Source organism: Delphinapterus leucas, chromosome 17 (assembly GCF_059928025.1).
Source record: "Delphinapterus leucas isolate spDelLeu-1000000601 "Yukka" chromosome 17, BTC_Dleu_Yukka2, whole genome shotgun sequence".
In the NCBI taxonomy this organism is placed as follows: domain Eukaryota; kingdom Metazoa; phylum Chordata; class Mammalia; order Artiodactyla; family Monodontidae; genus Delphinapterus; species Delphinapterus leucas.
This window is the reverse complement of record NC_143145.1, coordinates 71,223,718-71,242,802: the sequence shown is the minus strand read 5'-3', so window position 1 is coordinate 71,242,802 and position 19,085 is coordinate 71,223,718. Positions and strand designations below refer to the sequence as shown.

General features: G+C 42.2%; 1 protein-coding gene across 9 annotated transcripts in view; it reads right to left on the bottom strand.

Annotated features, from left to right (window-relative positions):
* Window positions 1-19,085, bottom strand: part of NCOA2 (nuclear receptor coactivator 2) — a 271,444-nt gene that overhangs the window by 78,454 nt on the left and 173,905 nt on the right. For all 9 annotated transcript variants that reach the window (XR_016388547.1, XM_022595244.3, XM_022595245.3 and 6 more), the window contains 2 exons: window positions 17,801-17,905; window positions 13,950-14,122 (listed from right to left, as the gene is read on the bottom strand). Coding sequence is in view for 8 of the 9 variants with exons in the window: in XM_022595244.3 (XP_022450952.2) it covers window positions 13,950-14,122; window positions 17,801-17,886 (259 nt within the window). In the remaining variant the exon portion in view is untranslated. Of the gene's footprint in view, window positions 1-13,949; window positions 14,123-17,800; window positions 17,906-19,085 lie in introns of those variants that run through there.

Sequence of the window (19,085 nt, the reverse complement as noted above, 5' to 3'; positions counted from 1 at the left end):
GAACTATAGAAGGTAGAGAAGCAGAGATGAGTTAAGGTAACAAAAGATGACTTAAAATAGGGTGCTGAGAATAAAAATGGGAAATATAAGGGGTGGAGATACCACAGGACATGGTGAGGGCCTGACAGAGCTGACTGGCTGGCTGCATATGGTGAAGAGGAAGAGGACGTCGACGTGACCAGGACCCAGGTTTCTAGCCTAGATGAGCACAAAACAGGTGGTGCTGCCATGGCCTGAGACTGAGCACATGGAACTGGACACGCCACTCTGTTCAGGAGGCAGAGGAGAGACTGAGCTGTCTGGGATATGGGGCGCCCAGGGGCGATGCCTGACAGGTGGCTGGAAATCTGGATGCGGGATGAAATGGCAAGGTCTGGGGAGCGGGGACTGGGGAAGGCCCTCACTGGGCATCTGTGCAATGAGAGGCACGGAAAGGCCTGGGATCTAAAGCTGACAGGATGGAGCACAGATGTGAAAGCTGAAGGCTGGAAACCAGTAAAACTGAAGAAGGAAGGGATTTAGTTGGGGACAGAAAGAAGGTCAAGAGATAGATGAGGAAGGGAAGCCAGTGAAGGAGCACGGAGAGAGTACAGACCAAAAGTAGAAGTGTTTTGAGGACAGCTGGTCAACAGTAACACAGCTACTTAAGTGTACACTTGAAAGTGGTAAAAATTTTATGTTATGTATATTTTACCACAATAAAAATGGTTAAATTAAAATCAATTCTCAGGGTAAAGTTAATTGGTACCCAGAGTCTTTAATCAATAAGTTATTATAAGCACACCGGCAATTCTTATATTCTGTGAATTATCGTTCACTGTCGCATTCTTAGTAAACAAAATAGGATTCAAGATCTGATGTGCTGATAAGATTAACTCTGGACTAAAAGCTACCTAACAACTGTAATAAGCCTCAAAACTGCAGAAGGCCAGTTTTCACTCAACTCTGCACTTGCGGGAAAGCATAAGCTGTAAGGGTCTCCATTTCTTACCAACAAAGCTAAGAGGAAGAACACGATCGTTCTTTTCCTGGATTTATTACTTTGAAAACATTGGGCAGGGGTGACAGAAAAGATGAGAGGATTAAAAATGGACTCCTACACTTATTAGGAGAGATAAATGACTCAGTAATTAGGAAAAGGTGAACATTTTCTAAGTAGAAATGAACTAAAATATTTCAGAGTGAACAACAGTCATAAGAGGAGGAAAGAATTGGGAATTGCCTCGATCTCCCCACCCCACAACTACAGACAAGCAGATAACAAGTCGGATCTATGAAGGCCATACTTCTTCCTTGCCTGGAACCTATATAAAGAGGTTTAATGTAAAAGGCTTCAGGGAAAGAAACATTCTTCAGGGCAATGTGAGAACTGGCTAAAGCGAGGGAAAATGTCTAAAAAGGAAATCTCAATGCCATTGTGTTTTTTCTCATTTTCTTACTGATTTCAGATTTGCCTCAAGAGATCTTCCTTCTTGTACCTCAGAAGCTCCTCCCCATATGCTCAGCTTTTATGGTCATGTTTGGTGCCCTAAACTATTCAGCAATATATGATACTAAGATACTTGACTATAAAGGCATTCAGCGATGTCATATGGAATTAGATTACTTATTCTTTTCAAAGTGTCTCCTTGCAAAAGATACTCAACGTCGTTAATCATCAGGGAAATGTAAATCAAAACCACAGTGCGATATCACCTCACACCCATTAGGGTGGCCACTAGCAAAAACCCAGAAAATAACAAGTGCTGGTAAGGATGTGGAGAAATTAGAACACTTCTGCACTGTTGGGAGGATTATAAAATGGTGCAGATACTATGGAAAACAGTATGGAGGTTCCTCAAAAAATTAAAAATAGAACCACTATATGACACAGCGACCACTCTGCTGGGTATATATATTCAAAGGCATTGAAAACAAGATCTCGAAGAGATATTTGTGTATCCACATTCACTACAGCATTATTCACAATGGCCAAGATGTGGCAGGAACCTTAATGTCCATTGACGGATGAATGGGTAAAGAAAATGTGGTATATACATAAAATGGAATATTATTCAGCCTTTGGAAAGAAGAAAACCCTATCATATGGTATAGCATGGCTGAACCTTGAGGATACTATGCTAAGTTAAATAAGCCAACCACAAAGACATAAATACTACATGATTCCACTTATTCATGAGGTATCTAAAGTAATCAGAGTTACAGAAACAGAAAGCAGAAGGTGGCTGCCAGCAGTTGTGGGGAGGGGAAATGGCAGCTGGTCAATGGGAATAGAGTTTCCATCACACAAGACGAAAGATTTCTAAGTCTGTTGTACAACAGTGTGCACACAATTAACAATGCAACAATGTACACTTAAAAATTGTTAAGAGGGTAATATTATGTATATACTTTTTGCCACAATTAAAAACTCATCAAACCAGGAAAAAAAAAAGTCTCCTTGGAAGGACCTATTAAAATAGTTGCCTGTATAACAATGTACTACTGTATAATCCATTTCAGTCTGAAAACTAACTGAACCTGAAGTACACAATGACAGTCACATTTCCCTCTTCCTCGTTCTACCAGTGCAACAGGTTGGAGAAACAAACAAAACCCATAAAACAAAAAAACTAAGAAAAATCTACTTTAAAGCCTAAATCAACCAGAAAATGACAATAAAAAGAAGAGTCAAATAGTGGTATTTATGCTCTATATTTTTAATCTATTCCTATATTAAAATCACTACACACAAACTTGATTGTATTCAGCCACTTCTAATCTTAAATAGTGAATTATACAGACAGACAGACACACACACACACACACACACACAGAGTAAATTATAATTGGAAACTCTTGTTATCTTCTCCTTACAACACTCCAAATATTTAATTCATTTCTCAAAAATTACATCATTCTTGCACCCCAATGTTCACAGCAGCACTATTTATAACAGCCAAGACATGGAAGCAACCTAAATGTCCATTGACAGATGAATGGAAAAAGAAGATACGATACATATATACAATGGAATATTACTCAGCCATAAAAAAGAATGAAATAATGCCATGTGCAGCAACATGGATGGGCCCAGAGATTATCATACTAAGTGAAGTAAGTCAGAAAGAGAAAGCCAAATATCATATGATATCACTTATATGTGGAATCTAAAAAAGTGATACAAATGAACTTATTTACAAAACAGAAATAGACTCACAGACATAGAAAACAAATTTATGGTTACCAAAGGGGAAGGGGTGGGTAAATTAGGAGTTTGGGATTAACAAATACACACTACTATATATAAAACAGATAAACAGCAAAGACCTACTGTATAGCACAGGGAACTAAATTCAATATCTTGTAATGGCCTATAATGGAAAAAAATGTGAAAAAGAATGGATATATGTATCTGTATAACTGAATCACTTTGCTGTACACCTGAAACTAATACAACACTGTAAACTAACACAACACTGTAAACTAACACAACACTGTAATTTACACCTGAAACTAACACAACACTGTAATATACTTCAATTTTAAAAATTACATCATTCTTCAAACTAAGAATGAATAGATGTAAACTTTAGCTCATGGAAATTTAAACGCATATGACAAAACCTTTAGATATAAGTTGTTTCAAAACCAATATATCCAGTATCTGCACAGCACTAGTATAAAGTGTGACTATGCTTTCTATTTGTTATATATTTTAGTCGGATACAATATGTCTATTTAAAATCGTTAGGGAAAATATTCCATGTTAATTAAAGATCATAATAAAAATAATTATTAAAAAGTATAAAAAGACTCAGCACTCCCTCAGGATTTCAAAATATACTCTAGTTGACAAGCTATGGAGATCTGTCATCCTTATCTTCTCTTAAGATAAGGAGCTAAACCTAACCAGAGTCTATGAAAGTTAAAAGTTCACCACCCAAATGTTCCTTAAGACACAAGTGCACTTTAAGGAGACAAACTAAAATACTGTAAATACTATTCGTGGGCTTCCCTGGTAGCACAGTGGTTAAGAATCCGCCTGCTAATGCAAGGCATACGGGTTTGAGCCCTGGTCCGGGAAGATTCCACATGCCGCGGAGCAACTAAGCCTGTGCACCACAACTACTGAGCCCACGAGCCACAACTACTGAAGCCCGCACGCCTAGAGCCCATGCTCCGCAACAAGAGAAGCCACCGCAATAAGAAGCCCACGCACCACAATGAAGAGTAGCCCCTGCTCGCCGCAACTAGAGAAAGCCCGTGCACAGCAACGAAGACCCAACGCAGCCAAAAATGAACAAATAAATTTGTTTAAAAAAATGTATAAAAAAATACTATTTGTTACAAGAGAAGTTGTAATTTATCAACCCTGTATAAGTAAGAGAATGTACTCACCCAATTGTTAGAATAAAAACTTCAAGTTCTTTAATTTAGGGTGCTCTTTCCCCCCAATATAAAACCATTATACAAGGCTAGATGAAGGCTGGCATCAGAAAAATGTGAGATATTTATTTTATATAAGACAAACACTGTGCTCAGAACTGCGGCAGGTGTGAGTGATGCGTTAGATACAATCTCTGCCATCAAGGAGTCTGTCATTCAACTGGGGAAGAAAAAGAAAAGTCCACAAAAAACCTCATCAGAATAAGATTAGATAGTACAAGAAATGATAGGAGATTCAAAGGACATGCGTCTATATTGTTTGGGAATTAAGAAGTTCTTTGTTTAAAAAAGCAGCATTTGAGATGGGCCTTGAAGAAGGAACAGTAGGACTCTAATGGGAATAGACAGGAACAGGGAAAGGGAGGCATTCCAGAAAGGGAGGAAAGAGTACCAATGACACACAAAAAAAGACACACAAGTCTGGGTTAGCAACAATTCGCAACAGGGTAGCAGTCTTAGGGTAGACACACTGATGAGATGGGATACAGGAACACAGCACTGGGCCAGATGGGTTAGACGTGGGGTGTTGGTGAAGGGCCCTGGCCCCTGGATGTTCCATCCTCATCCAGCCTGGATGCCTTCTCACAGTACCCTATAAACCTACCCCACCCCAGTGGCCTATTAAAGGTGGGTAGTGGTCAATCAGCTGAGGGGGAAGGAGAGAGAAGCATTCCAGGCAGCAGGGACGGAGGCCAGGAAATGCGTGCAGTGGACTTCCCAGCATACCCTGTAGGCGAGGGGATGTAAGTTCAGGGGGTTTGTGGGGTAGAGCAAGGGGGAGTATGGCACGACCGGGGACAGACCACAGAGGGACTTGGATGCTGCAGTGAGGTTCTTCTTTTGGACTTTATCACAGTCTCCTGGCAGTCAGTGAAGCTGGGTCAGAAGGATCAACCTGGCGTCCTTTCAGGGGGGGTTCCTCGAGTATCTTCAGCCGATTCTCGCGGAGGAAAGGCCTGGTATTGCTCCCTTGTGCACAGTGGAAGATGCAGACACTCCCAAGCCCCGAGCGGTAGCAGAGGCAGCGGGGGCGGTGGCAACGTGCTGACGCACCTCCCATGGACCACTCAGGGGAGGGCCGACATGGGGGGCGGGCGGGGCACGCTCAGCCCAAGGGCCCTTATCTACGTGCCCACAGCTGCCAAATGACTGTGCTTTTAAGTCATTAGTGAAAACGCCATAAGAAACTATAAAATTTTATATTTAAAAATGTCTGTACCTTTGTGTTTGAACTTGCACACGCATGCTTCTGAGTATGTTTACCAGCCTTCTCTATCTGCCAGGCTCTCTATTGGTCTTTGCGGGTGTTACTGCCTTTTTTTTTTTTTTTCCCTGTACGCGGGCCTCTCACTGTTGTGGCCTCTCCCGTTGTGGAGCACAGGCTCCGGACGCGCAGGCTCTGCAGCCACGGCTCACGGGCCCAGCCGCTACGCGGCATGTGGGATCCTCCCAGACCAGGGCACGAACCCGTGTCCCCTGCATCGGCAGGCGGACTCTCAACCACTACGCCACCAGGGAAGCCCTCTCTGCCTTTTTATCTGCCGTTTTCCCCCTTCACTTCCTCCTGCTCCTTTTAAGTCCCCTCAACAAGTTATAAAAATATATGAAAGGCTTTTTATTTTTTTTAAACATTTTTTGATGTGGACCAATTTTAAAGTCTTTACTGAATTTGTCACAACATTGCTTCTGTTTTATGTTTTGGTTTTTTGGCTCCAAGGCACGTGGGATCTCAGCTCCCCGACCGCGGATGGAACCTGCAGCCCCTGCATTGGAAGGCGAAGTCTTAACCACTGGACCGCCAGGGAAGTCCTATGAAAGTCTTTTGAAATAAAGTATTGTTTCTTGTTACAGATGAATGAGACATTTTATTGTTCTCATGTTTTCACTTAGTTTTTTTTTTTCTTCTTCTTCTTGTTTCTTTAGTTATGTGCCTTCCACTCCCCGCCCCCAGGAATCAGCCGCATTTAAAAAAAAATAAAAAAGTCTCCCCTTCCTAGTACAGGGTATCTCTAGAGTCTGGAGACCATAGTAGGTGACGTCAAGTGAACTCTGCTGGAGATAGTTAAGAGTTTCTCATTTTATATCACCTTCTCCAAATTTCAAAATTGCTTATGGTCCTGTGCTGACTGTCCCATTTGGTTCTGACCAGCCCTTTTCAGCCTCAAATCCAACCAAATGCTTCAATCCATCTTACCACATCTTATTGTAGCTGAACAGTCCGACTTTGCACACACCCGTGCCACGGAGGGCTCCTGTGCCTTTGCTCGGGTTCCTCTGCTCCCTGTTGGAATGTCTCTCTCCTTCCCCCGGCCCCTACTCTCTCACCTATTAAATCTTACACTTATAGCAAGGCCCACGTCAACTTTACTGTCCTCCTTGAAGCCTGTACTAACATCGGTAATTACACTTATTCCCACTGTCCCTGTGTTCCACAGCTGCCTGTGTACCAGCGGACTTCCCTCCAAATGAGTGAACGCTTCAAGGAAAAGAACCAAGTACTTACTGACTGCTGGATTCCTTCCCCCTTAGTGAACGCACAGTATGCCCTGCATATAGTATTTACTCAGTAAAAATTTTATGGAATGAATGTTTGCTCTTGAATGAAATCAACACACACAGCAGGGTGTCAGAATTTCTTTTCCTAACAGTACAAGGTGAGCAAGAAAGCAAGCGATGCCTAACTTCTATTAGAGTGTGGAAGCCAGTTTAAGTCTTGAAATGAGAGCTCATGTCATAAATTGTTAAAATCCTAAAGCATTAGAGCACATTAAATTATTTAAATCCTCTTCATCTGAAAGCTGTTAAATACAAAAAAACTTCCATATACTTAGGGAAAAAAACCAAAAAACAAAAAACCCCACACCAAGGGGCTCCTAGGAGGAACGAAAGCAAGAATTCCACCCTGCTCACTCATTTTAAGGATTTCATTAATAGTATGAGCCATTAATCCACATGAAAATATGAAAGTGAACTATATGCATACCAGTGGGAAAGTATTTTATTTTCATTAAAAACGGCAATGTCAAGGACATATTGCTGATCACAGGTGATATTCTCAAACAAGGAAATAAAATTTGCTTTATCTCTAGATGCATGGAACCCTGTAACAGTTTCAAATCTTCAAGAATAAGCTAGGGCCGGATTCGTTCCTGTGTTGATGCAAGTAAGGATGAAATGAAAACTGCCGTGACTCTAGCCCTCTTTAGTTCTCCTTAAAGCAAGGTTCTTGAAAAATGTCACTCAGGTAACAGGGACGAGAAGGAGCCTACAGGGTGCAGCAGGGGCAACAGAGCCGGGGGAAGGGTGCAGACAGGGTCACACCAAGCACATTTTTTTTGGCCATGCCACACAGCTTGCGGGATGATCTTAGTTACCCGACTGGGGACTGAACCTGGGCCCTGGCAGTGAAAGCACCAAGTTCTAACCACTGGACCACAAGGGAACTCCCCAAGCACTACATTTCTGAGTTCTGTCTCTGAATGGATAGTTTTTTGTTTTTTGTTTTGTTTTTGCGGTACGCAGGCCTCTCACTGCTGCGGCCTCTCCCGCTGCGGAGCACAGGCTCCGGACGCTGCAGGCTCAGCAGCCATGGCTCACGGGCCCAGCCGCTCCGCGGCATGTGGGATCTTCCCGGACCGGGGCACGAACCCATGCCCCCTGCATCGGCAGGCGGACTCTGAACCACTGCGCCACCAGGGGAGCCCTGAATGGATAGTTTTGATAGCTCTGTTTACTTATTTCTGTATTACAATAAAAAGAATCAACATTGTCAGAATATTAAGGTTTACAACCGTAACAGAGAAAATATCCGAAAACGACTTGTTTCCTTATCAATATTGAATCCTTAGCAAGAAAACCTAGATTCATTTGGATGAGGACTCCAAGTCCAGATGTCAGAAACCATGGCGAGAAGAGTAATAACTACTGTTGAGTAAGTCTTCTTACCTGCCAAGCACTAGACTAAACTCTTTATAAACACGTTGAACATAGTCTTCATACGAGCAATGTGTAGTGGACATTATCATCCCCTTTTTACAGATTAGGAAGTAAAGGCCCAGAGATGTTGGGCAATTTAGACACTGTCCTGCAGTGGTGAAGAGAGAGACTGGGTTCATCTGATTTTAAATAAACCTCATGCTCTTAATAAGCTCATTAGACTGATTAACGTATTCTGCCAATTGAGTTTGGTGCTCGCACTGGTCTATTACACGGTCTACACTGCCGGCCCACTTTTACATCCGGCTGCCTGACTCTGTCCATTTAATTATCGTCAGCACCTTTAGAAGAATAGGATAAAAAAGAAGTTGACAGTTGAAATTTAAACTATATGGAGTGTATAAAGGGCCACCGATTTTTGTTTCTGTTTTGTTTTTAAACAAACTTAGAATACATATGTCATCCGTCTCCTCCTATTCATTCTCCAACCCATCAAGAGTTAGTACCGTCATAAATACTTGACTAGCAATCCATGACACTGACTTCAGTATGGCTGTATCTACAAGGGCACGCCTACCCTTTCCAGGGCAATGGATGACTCTGCCATCACCCTAAGATTTCATCACATGGAACATAAACAATGCCTGGAAGCATCACCCCAAAGCCTGATTTACAGATATCCTACCCCTGGAAGGGATCTGATATTGCAGCCCTTCTGCTTACTCTGCTTGGTGACAGCTATTAGTTCACACCTAGGCCGTCAGCTTTGAATAATTGAATTTCCATCCCAAGAACTTCATGTATTTAACATGGGGGGAAAAAGAACTGGAAGGAAAAATATCTTAATGGGCTCTACATTTTACTCTTATGTGCTAGAATTAGGTTGTTTCCATTGCTATTCCCTTGAATTTTAAAATAATGAGTTCATGAATTTGACGCACCTACATTTACAAGACAACCTCCTATGCCCACCAGTGGTATACTGGGAAATGCTTAAAAACCAGCTCCTTGGGGGAAAAAATAGTAAACACCATAATGCTGATTACAAATTTTACTAGTACGAAGTATGTGGAGTATATAATTTACAAATGATAATAAAACATACAACACCCTTTACTGTAAATTCCAGACAGCCAACTGATTCTAATAGAATGTTTGTTGATTTTTGCCAAACTCTTGTCTTGTAGCTAACTTATTAATTATAGCTGATGAAAGAATATAGTTCTGACATGAATGTTGTTTGAAATTTTCATTTAAGTTAATAAGACAAAAGTGAAATAATGAAAATACATGATGAAGATATGGAACGTAGAAATTCAATTGTCAGTTTGTAAGTGACTTTTTTGCTGAAGTGGACAATATTTTTTACGTGTGCATGTAATGTCTATCTAATGTTAAAATATTAGATGTTAATTAGAGATTCGCAGTAACCACCACTACCTAGTATTTCTATCATGTAGACACAAGACACAAAAGGCCGCTAGAGCAAAGATAATAGTAAAATGCAGTACAATAATTAGGAAATGATGAGTTTTAGCCTTCCTTACCTTTGTGTTTTTAAATATAATTTAATTGTACATCTAAACAATTTTTAATAATGGCTGTGCTTATCAAGTGGCTTATAAAATTTTTGAAATTTAACAATTGGCTCTCGTTGCTTGATAACCAGTTGACTCCAGCACACCACTGCCCCACACCCTCTCTTAAAATACATATTTTTTGATGCTATGCACAATTGTAGGGGAAATTTACATGTGTGAACCAATCTGTAATCCCAATGTTCTCATACTGGCACTACAATCAAAATTAAATCATTAGAATAATCACAATGAGAAACCAGAACGATCTTTTAGGTTGCCTGATTCAACAAGAAATCCCCCCCCGCCAATCTAGCCTGCACCAATGTGAATTTTTGAAATATACCTTTTCATTCTTATTGCTATTCACGTTCAGAAAAATAATAACGAAAGGGTGAAACCAGTTCTCCACTGACTGATAAGTACATCCTATACTCAAATATGCTGCACTGGGCTTCCCTGGTGGTGCAGCGGTTGGGAACCCCCCCTGCCACTGCAGGGGACACGGGTTCGGGCCCTGGTCCGGGAGGATTCCACATGCCGCGGAACAACTAAGCCCGTGCGTCACAGCTGCTGAGCCTGCGCTCTGGAGCCCGCGCACCAAAACGAAGAGTAGCCCCCGTTTGCTCCAACTAGAGAAAGCCCACGCGCAGCAACAAAGACCCAGTGCAGCCAAAAAAAAATGATAATAAAATAATATAAAGAAAAAAAATCTTATGAAAAAATATGCTGCACTAAAGAGGCTTTAAATGAAGTGACAAATGTTTTCCAAACAATACAATTCATTTTAGATTATTATTTTAGAAAAAAGAACAAAAAGTGTTGGGGTAATAGAGGAGAGATACTACCTTAAAGAGGGCAGTAGAAATGCATTAATCGTTAGAACTCCCCTCACGTTTCAGTCACTTTATGCTTCAATTTCATTTTTTAAGAGCACAGGAATCGCCATGTATTTTCCATAGGAATTTTAAAATTTACGTTTCTAGCTAAGGAGTGTGAAACTGGACTCACTAATCCATAATTAAATCATTTGTATTTTTCATATTACTTATTATTCTTCTGTGAAATAGAAGCAATATTAGTCTTCCCAGTTAGGAAAAAAGTTTATTCACTACTTATGACTATTCTTTGTAAGTTACAGACACCAGATGTTTTCCACATTTACCAGCATCATACCACATAGGAAGAAACACCCCACTTCAATATCAAAAAGCTGGTGTTATGGTTGAATTGCAGACTCTGTGTGGGCACTTGGTCTGCTACTACAAGGTGCACGGCCATGCGATGCTCTTGGAGAGCCAGCGTCTACCAAACACAGGTCTCAGAAAGTGCTACAGACAAGGGAGGTTTAATCATTTAGATAGCTGGTACCCCCCCTCCAAAACCCCGTCCTTTAGGCCATTTAAAAATATCCATCATTCTCTGCCTTAGTCCCCAAGCCTACGGAAACGTGAGGAGCAGCTGCTGACCGAGCAGACTCGAGTGAAAGAGCCCATCCTGCCTGGCTGAGCCGCCTGAGCTTCGGACGCTGGCGGGTTCCTTTCACAGGAGCCTGCTTTCCTGACTGTGTAGCCTTTAGTTGCACCTCACGCAATCCAGCTTAACTCTTCAGGACAGTTAGGATTTTATTCAGCCTGATACCTGCGGCTGCAATACAAATTAAGTTTGGATGACGCTGTTAAGATGATGGTTGGATTCTATTTACACCGACTGACAGTTGGGTGGGTGGACACACACAGAGGGAGAAAGAAGGGTTCCGATCCGACCTATGTGCTGCTCTTGAACCTTAGCTGGCTGCCAGCCGCTGAGAGAAATCAAGGTGGCCACACAGAGCTGTTGGTGGATGTGGAGTCCTCTGGCCCCAGAAAAAAATGTGACTTTCTTCAAATGACCCTGTAGGGGAGCATATTATTCATAACCATTTCCCCACCTTTTTTTCCCCTGCTTTCCATCTGAAGGAAGAGCTCACTGTATGAAGATCTGAGCATAGGTGAAGAAAAAAGGTGCCTTCCTACTGAATGTGGGAAAGATATTTACTGAATACGTACTAAACGCTTACTGTGATGAGTACTTGCTGGGAGCATTTACGTAGCTCCTAATTTCTTCAACAACCGTGCAACCTAGGTGTTGTGATTGCTGAATTCTATGTGAGGAAACTGAGTCGCAGAGAGAGAAAATAATTTGTCCAGGTTCAAAAAGTCTGTAAGAGACAGAACCAGGATTCATACCTAGCCTCCACCCGATTTGATTCTAAGGTCCCTGTTCTCTCTAAAAAACAATTTATTAAACAAGCAATATTCTTAAAATATTAGATTGGTCGAGAAGTTAAAAGTATACTTGTACTTTCATTTGGGTTTTAACTTCTGCTTCCCTTTTCAAAACACGTTACTTTTCAACTTAATGGAAACAATATTGTAAGAGGGAGACGTGACAGGGTTTTTATTGTCGCTGCTTCTTGGGTGGTCGTGGTATGGCGGCCTTGATTACACCCACGGAGAAAGTATGGCAGAGTCCCAGCGTGACACATCTTAACGTGTTTTATGGTTTGAAGGGGGGAATAACCAAGGTTTTGCAAAACTGTAAAACCCTGTGCAAGATCTTGATAGTAAAATACATACACATATAACTGTTTTCAAGTGTGAAAGTTCTACCTAACGTGGGATGTTCACAAAATCGAATCATTCAAAATCTGTGGAAAGGGGCAGCAAGAAGCTTAATGATTTCTCCACTGCAACGATACCAGCACCTAGAAATGCAGCAACTTCAAAGCACTGTAACCTTGAATCAGTTATTTCTCCTAAAAATTTTAGGAATATGATTTTATCCATTTGCTGATACCAAATTGAGATTAAACTGAATTGTTGATAACTAGTGAATCTCAAAAGGAACAAAAGGAGTAGGAAAGAGATGAAGGCGACTGAGGCATGCAACTGAGTAGAAAGTCCATGAAAGCTGAATGTTACGATGATATAATTTTGATGGAGAAACCAGGAAATACTAACTTTCAGAGCGGGCTGGTGTTAGAAACTGCGTGGTAGATGCTATGTGTATACGTTTCAGTTCTTAGAAGACAGAACTATACTTGCAAAGTTTTGGGTTCACATAGCTATAGAGACAAAGACATTATTTTTCTAAAATCTGCCTCTTTTAAATGTTATATAAAAGGCAGAGAAAAAAACGATATGAACTCTAAGAGGATGCATTCAAAAACAGATTACAGGAGATTATTATCTCCTGAAGGAAAGCAGTGTATAGAGACTTCAGGAGCATATACTGGCCCTGGGCACCAAGACGCTGTTCGTACCTGCCTAATACAGATTTTTTTTGGCACTACAAAGTCCAATGTGATTTTTAAAACATTATTTTAAAAAATTTTTTTTCTGTAGGCAAAAATATCAAAGAAGAGAGGCAGAAAATGATCTCAGGAAAAAAAAAAAAGAAAGAAAGAAAGAAAAGAAAACCCCAGGAAGAAAGCTGTCATGTTCTGTGTTTCAACTTCACAAAAGAATTCTATCTAGAGGTTGAGCCTTTCCAATCTATCTCTTGTCACTCAGGATATGAAACTCTAATTTAGTGGCGTGGCCAGTTGAGGCTCACACTTCAATATGCTGACGAGCTGAAGCAGGAGGTGCTTCACTCCCTTACTTCTGGTTTCCATCCTCGGTTGGCTCCTTACCTGCAAACTATGACAGTCACTTGCTGTGTAAGCTGTAACAATTCTAAGGCAGGGGAGGAGAATCAGTGGGCACCTGAGTTTCACTAGATGAAAAGTTACATCACCCTGCCTCACCTCGGCCCCCTCCGTCTTTAGGGAATTGTTGAATTTTATATAAAGCCTATTTATAAACCACTGCAAGTGATACCTGCATTCATCTTGCCCTGTGACATCACCTTCTCATCAATAATTTAAACCTAAGAAATGGATTAAAGGGACTCTGAAGGGACTTCTCACACATGGAAAAAGAGAAACCAACTAAACTCTCCAAAATATTCATTCACTCCTCTTACCTTGTTCTTTGATCTGACGAATTTGCTTCACAGTTTCTTTTAAGATTGCACATTTGTCAGGTTTGAAGTTAAAGTTGTCTATATCGTTAAAATTAGCAAAAATCAGCTCTGCAAGTTCTTCAATATATTTATTTTCCTGTTCACGATTACGTTTCTCAGTGCTCCTCTTGGGGCTATTACGAAAAAGATAAGCATGTTAACCAAGTTCTAAAATAAAGAGAGCAAACAAAAGTTACTTATAGAAACATGGAATACTTTGGTGGAAAAAAACCCTCGAATCTGCCCTAAATGTTGCATGTTCTTTTTTGAAATCAAACTTACCCCAGTTGGTAATTACATATTTACCTGTGTGATCATTTGTTCAATGTGTTTCATGTCTCCCACTGGACTTGTAAGCTTCACAAGGACAAGGACAGGATGATTTGCTCACCACTGTGCTTAACGCAACGCTTGGTAACAAAGAGGTATCAGATTCATTGTTCAATAAGTAAAGAAGAGTTTTAGAAACATGAGGGGGCTCACGCTTATAAAAATTTATTTAAGATTAATAAAAGAAGGGAAGTTAATCTAGTTAAGATAGGAATAAATAAACTTCAATGATTTTTGATAAAGCACAGCAAAATGATGAAAATAAATTTTTATGATTTCATAGACTTCTTTAGGATGTTCATAATCAAACCCAACGGCCTTTTAAGATAACGTTAAAAACCACAGTACAGCTAGAAACAAAAGCGAAACTGGCCCAGGGTCTTTGTTAACTGTCCAAGCTGAATGGCATGCAAAACGTAAACAAATGGTCCAAGTTCGACTTGAGTTTGAGAACGTTAATGGAAGGGAGGGAAAAAATAAAAATTGGCAAGATCTCCTCATCTGAATTTGAGGAAAGAGCAAACTCAAAAGTTCCCTTTGGTAATTACAGCATACAATTTTTTTCTCAAGTATGGTAGAGTCCACTGGATGACATTCAAACAATACAATAAATAAGAAAAGCAAGTTGTTTAATGCAGCAGCTCTCTGTATTCTTAATATATAATTATTTGTATGTAATGCCAATTTATAAAATCTTGTAATGTGTAGTAGACATTCATATGTTTGCCTCTAAATATTAGCTTTATTCTCATGTACTAATAAACCTAAGATAGAACACAATCTCTCCACTTTATAGTGGTTGCACGAGTTGTCCAAGATCACCTAGTGAGTGACTGGTAGAGCAGCGACCAGAATTGGTTTTGCTAAGTCTCATCTTCACTCCTGGCTTCCACCCTATTAATTCCAGGGAAAGGGAGACAGTGGCTGCCATGCGCAGAAGAGCTAAGTTCCCATTCTGAACCTCTCTACCCCCTTCACCTCCCTCCATCACCCCTGCCCCCCAAAGATGCCAACGAAATGACACATGGGTGGGAAGGAGGGGCTGTGCTCCAAGGCCCGGGGGAGGCAGGCACTGTGCTCATCCCAAGAACCAGCAGAGCCCTGGTGAGAGAACAGCCTCCACGTACCAGCTGGCCTCCTCCGCCAGGACTGCCGGGCCCTGAAGGCGGTTTGACAGACAGAAGGCTGAGGCTGGCCAGGAAGGCCCAGGGAACCTACAGGCCACACACAGGAGATGGGGGCTGCGGTGTCGACGGTGGCCATTTTTTTTTTTTTTTTTTTTTTTCCCAGTACGTGGGCCTCTCACTGTTGTGGCTTCTCCCGTTGCGGAGCACAGGCTCCGGGCGCGCAGGCTCAGCAGTCATGGCTCACAGGTCCAGCCGCTCCGCGGCATGTGGGATCTTCCCAGACCGGGGTACGAACCTGTGTCCCCTGCATTGGCAGGCGAACTCTCAACCACTGTGCCACCAGGGAAGCCCCATGGACGGTGGCCATTTAAGCTGCTTGTTTTGCTTGGCGACCAGACGGGGAAAACGGAAAGGCTTTCTGCTCTTCCTCCTTCTTTTCCTAGTCCTCTTCCCTACCACTCCTCATGGGATCTTTCTACTGGCCACGGGACAGAAGTGGCTAACTTTTTTTTTTTTTTTTGCGGTACACGGGCCTCACTGCTGTGGCCTCTCCCGTTGCGGAGCACAGGCTCCAGACGCGCAGGCTCAACGGCCACGGCTCACGGGCCCAGCCGCTCCGCGGCATGTGGGATCTTCCCGGACCGGGGCACGAACCCGTGTCCCCTGCATCGGCAGGCGGACTCTCAACCACTGAGCCACCAGGGAAGCCCTGCATTTCTCTTAATTGATGACCTCACTCTTCTCTCACCCAATCTGTCCACGGCCTCCCCAGCCAAGGAGTATCTCTAAAATAACTTCTTTATGTTAATATCCTTCAATCTCTAGCCATTATTCACAGGATAAAGTACAAACTCACAAATACACCATAGAAAGCCCTTTATGATCCAGCTCCTCCCAACCTGTCCAACCTCATCTTTTTCTGCTTTCTAATATGTGAATTTCCTCCTTCTCTCAAAGCTCTCCCCCTCTGTACTCCCCCAGCACCCTGTCCATACCTCTAATAATATGGCCTCCCATTGGATGAGAAATGGCTTTCACGGGGCCCCCTCTGCAGCAGGCATCTACTCTTTTTGCCTGTGCAGAGTCTGTTCTCTTCTTTTGGTAGCTGAACTTTGGGAGCTACTTGGGCTCCACCGGAAGGCCTGTCAATCCAGGTGCTCTGCCTTCCCTTCCCAAGGGGTGGGCTCCTGAGCTACGCCAGGCCAATCAGAAGCTCTTCCCAGAATTCCACTGGGCAGAATGACCCCAAATGGACAAGAGGTGGAGCTGATTCCCTTTGGCAGCAGTGCCTTGGTGACACAGTCCATTAACTCTGCTCTCTAGATCCTAGGAGTTATCCTCATTCCAAGTTCCCCTAAAACTTAGTTCATATTTTGATCTTTTAATTTTTTTTTTTTTTTTTTGCGGTACACAGGCCTCTCACTGCCACGGCCTCTCCCGTTGCGGAGCACAGGCTCCGGACGCGCAGGCCCAGCGGCCATGGCTCACCGGCCCAGCCGGTGTCAAAGTATATTGTAGGAAAATTCCTAGGAATGGAACTGATAGTTCAAAAGAAGATATGCATTTATAATTTTAACAGATACTGCTAAATTACCCTGCATGGAGGTTATAACAACTCATACTTTCACCCATAATATATGATATGCAACTTGTTTTAAAATTATTTGTTTTATTCACTGAAGACCCACAGTCTTTATCACCAATTCAAAAGCAAGGGGATTCAACATTTCATTTCTTGCTCTTAAATATAAAAAAAAAGAAAGAAAGGGCTTCCCTGGTGGCGCAGTGGTTGGGAGTCCGCCTGCCGATGCAGGGGACGCGGGTTCGTGCCCCAGTCCAGGAGGATCCCACATGCCGCGGAGCGGCTGAGCCCGTGAGCCATGGCCGCTGAGCCTGCGCGTCTGGAGCCTGTGCTCCGCAACAGGAGAGGCCCGTGTACCGCAAAAAAAAAATAAAATAAAGAAAGAATAAAAGCCAGTATAAATATAACAGCAAACTTTTTTACTATGGGTTGTCTTGTCATTATGACATTTTAAAAGCAAACAGGAGTAAAAATGTGAAAAGTTCAAGATTATATAGAATAAACTGGTTTTAAGAGTCAAAGTACACAGGGGACCCAGAAGTATGTAGCTTTCCTCTTCTTGTAAAGAATAATAAAATCTGTAACCGATTAGCATATCTAAAATGTAAATAATACATAACTAAATAATACATAACTGTCCAAAGGCTTGACAGTTAGGGAGAAAAACCAAAGAGCATCTGAATCAGGTGTGAAATCAGTGTGATAAAATATCAAAGGCTCATGCATGTGGCTTTCATGGGCAATACTGGTTGTGTTCTCAGTGAGAATCTAACCTGGGTCCAAGTTGGTCAGGACATTCCTTACGCTTTCTTGTCTCTGCCCTGGATGGGTCAGAGGTATTTTCTCCCATCCCACTCATCTTGAACACATATCAGCAACTGAAACAGAAAACAAGTGAAGACAGCTGATGATCAATTTACCAACAATAAAAAAAGCTATGGCTTTAATCAGAAATTTGACAGCAGTAATTAACACATTGTTTTGACTTATGTGCATGTATAATTCCCAATGAAAAGGCATGTATAATTTTTTTTTGTAACTGTGCTTAAGTTAAGCAAATGTAAAGGTAAACAATTAAAAAACAAACAAGCCTACCTCAATGGGCCCACTCTTTGAACAGGAGTTGTATTTCAGCAGCACCCTGAACTATACGCAATCTGCTAGTCTCGCGTCTCTGCTGCCAGCCTCCAGTTTCAGGAGCACTCTTGCACTGCGTGGGAACTACAGGTGCCATAAGGGGCTCCTCCCAGACTCTGTTTGCGGTTGGCCAATGTCAAGTCTGTGCTGCAATCACTCACCCATGAAGAACAGCCCCGGGAAGAGGCAGTGCCTCGCCACAAAGCTGAATGTTTCCAAATCCGACCAGGGCGCTCTGACACCCCTGTCCTGGCGAGCAATGTCCCTCAAACAGAGGATCTTCCTGCCTCCCTGGCATCTCCCTGGGGTCTCCTCCTGCATCAGCTGCTCACTGCTCCCTCCTCAGGGCCCTCTCTCCTGGCAGCTCCCTCCCTGAGCAGTGGCTTTCTCTCACATCCTGCCACCCCTGACCCTCCCTCCCTCCCTCAGCTGATTCTAGCTGCAATCTCCCAAGGTCTTAAGATGTACTCAAAAGATCAGAAACATTACTGACCCTAATGGAAGAGGCCAATTACTGGCCCCTGCTCTCTGAGTTCCTTTCCCTAAGAAAATAAAAGGACATATAATAAGAGAATCAGTGTGTTCACATTGGTCATGATGAGCGCCATCAAAATAACATTTAAATATGCAAATAACAAGAGTGACAGAGGTTTAAGTTCCAAAAGAACTGAGCAAAGGGACTAGAAAAGATTTTGAGGAAGTGGAAGACGGTGTTACTTAAGGTGCTTACTAACTGCTCAGCAAAAGAAAAGCAACAGCCCCAAAGGTTTAACTCAGCATTTACAAGTCTCTCCTAGAGTTCTAATTCTATGCCATTTCCCCGTCTTCTGTCCCCCAGGCTTCAAAAACTACCTTCGCCCTCCTTCTTTTCCTGCAGTGGCTTTTCATCCTTTCCAGACTGGAAAAATCAGAGGGACGTGC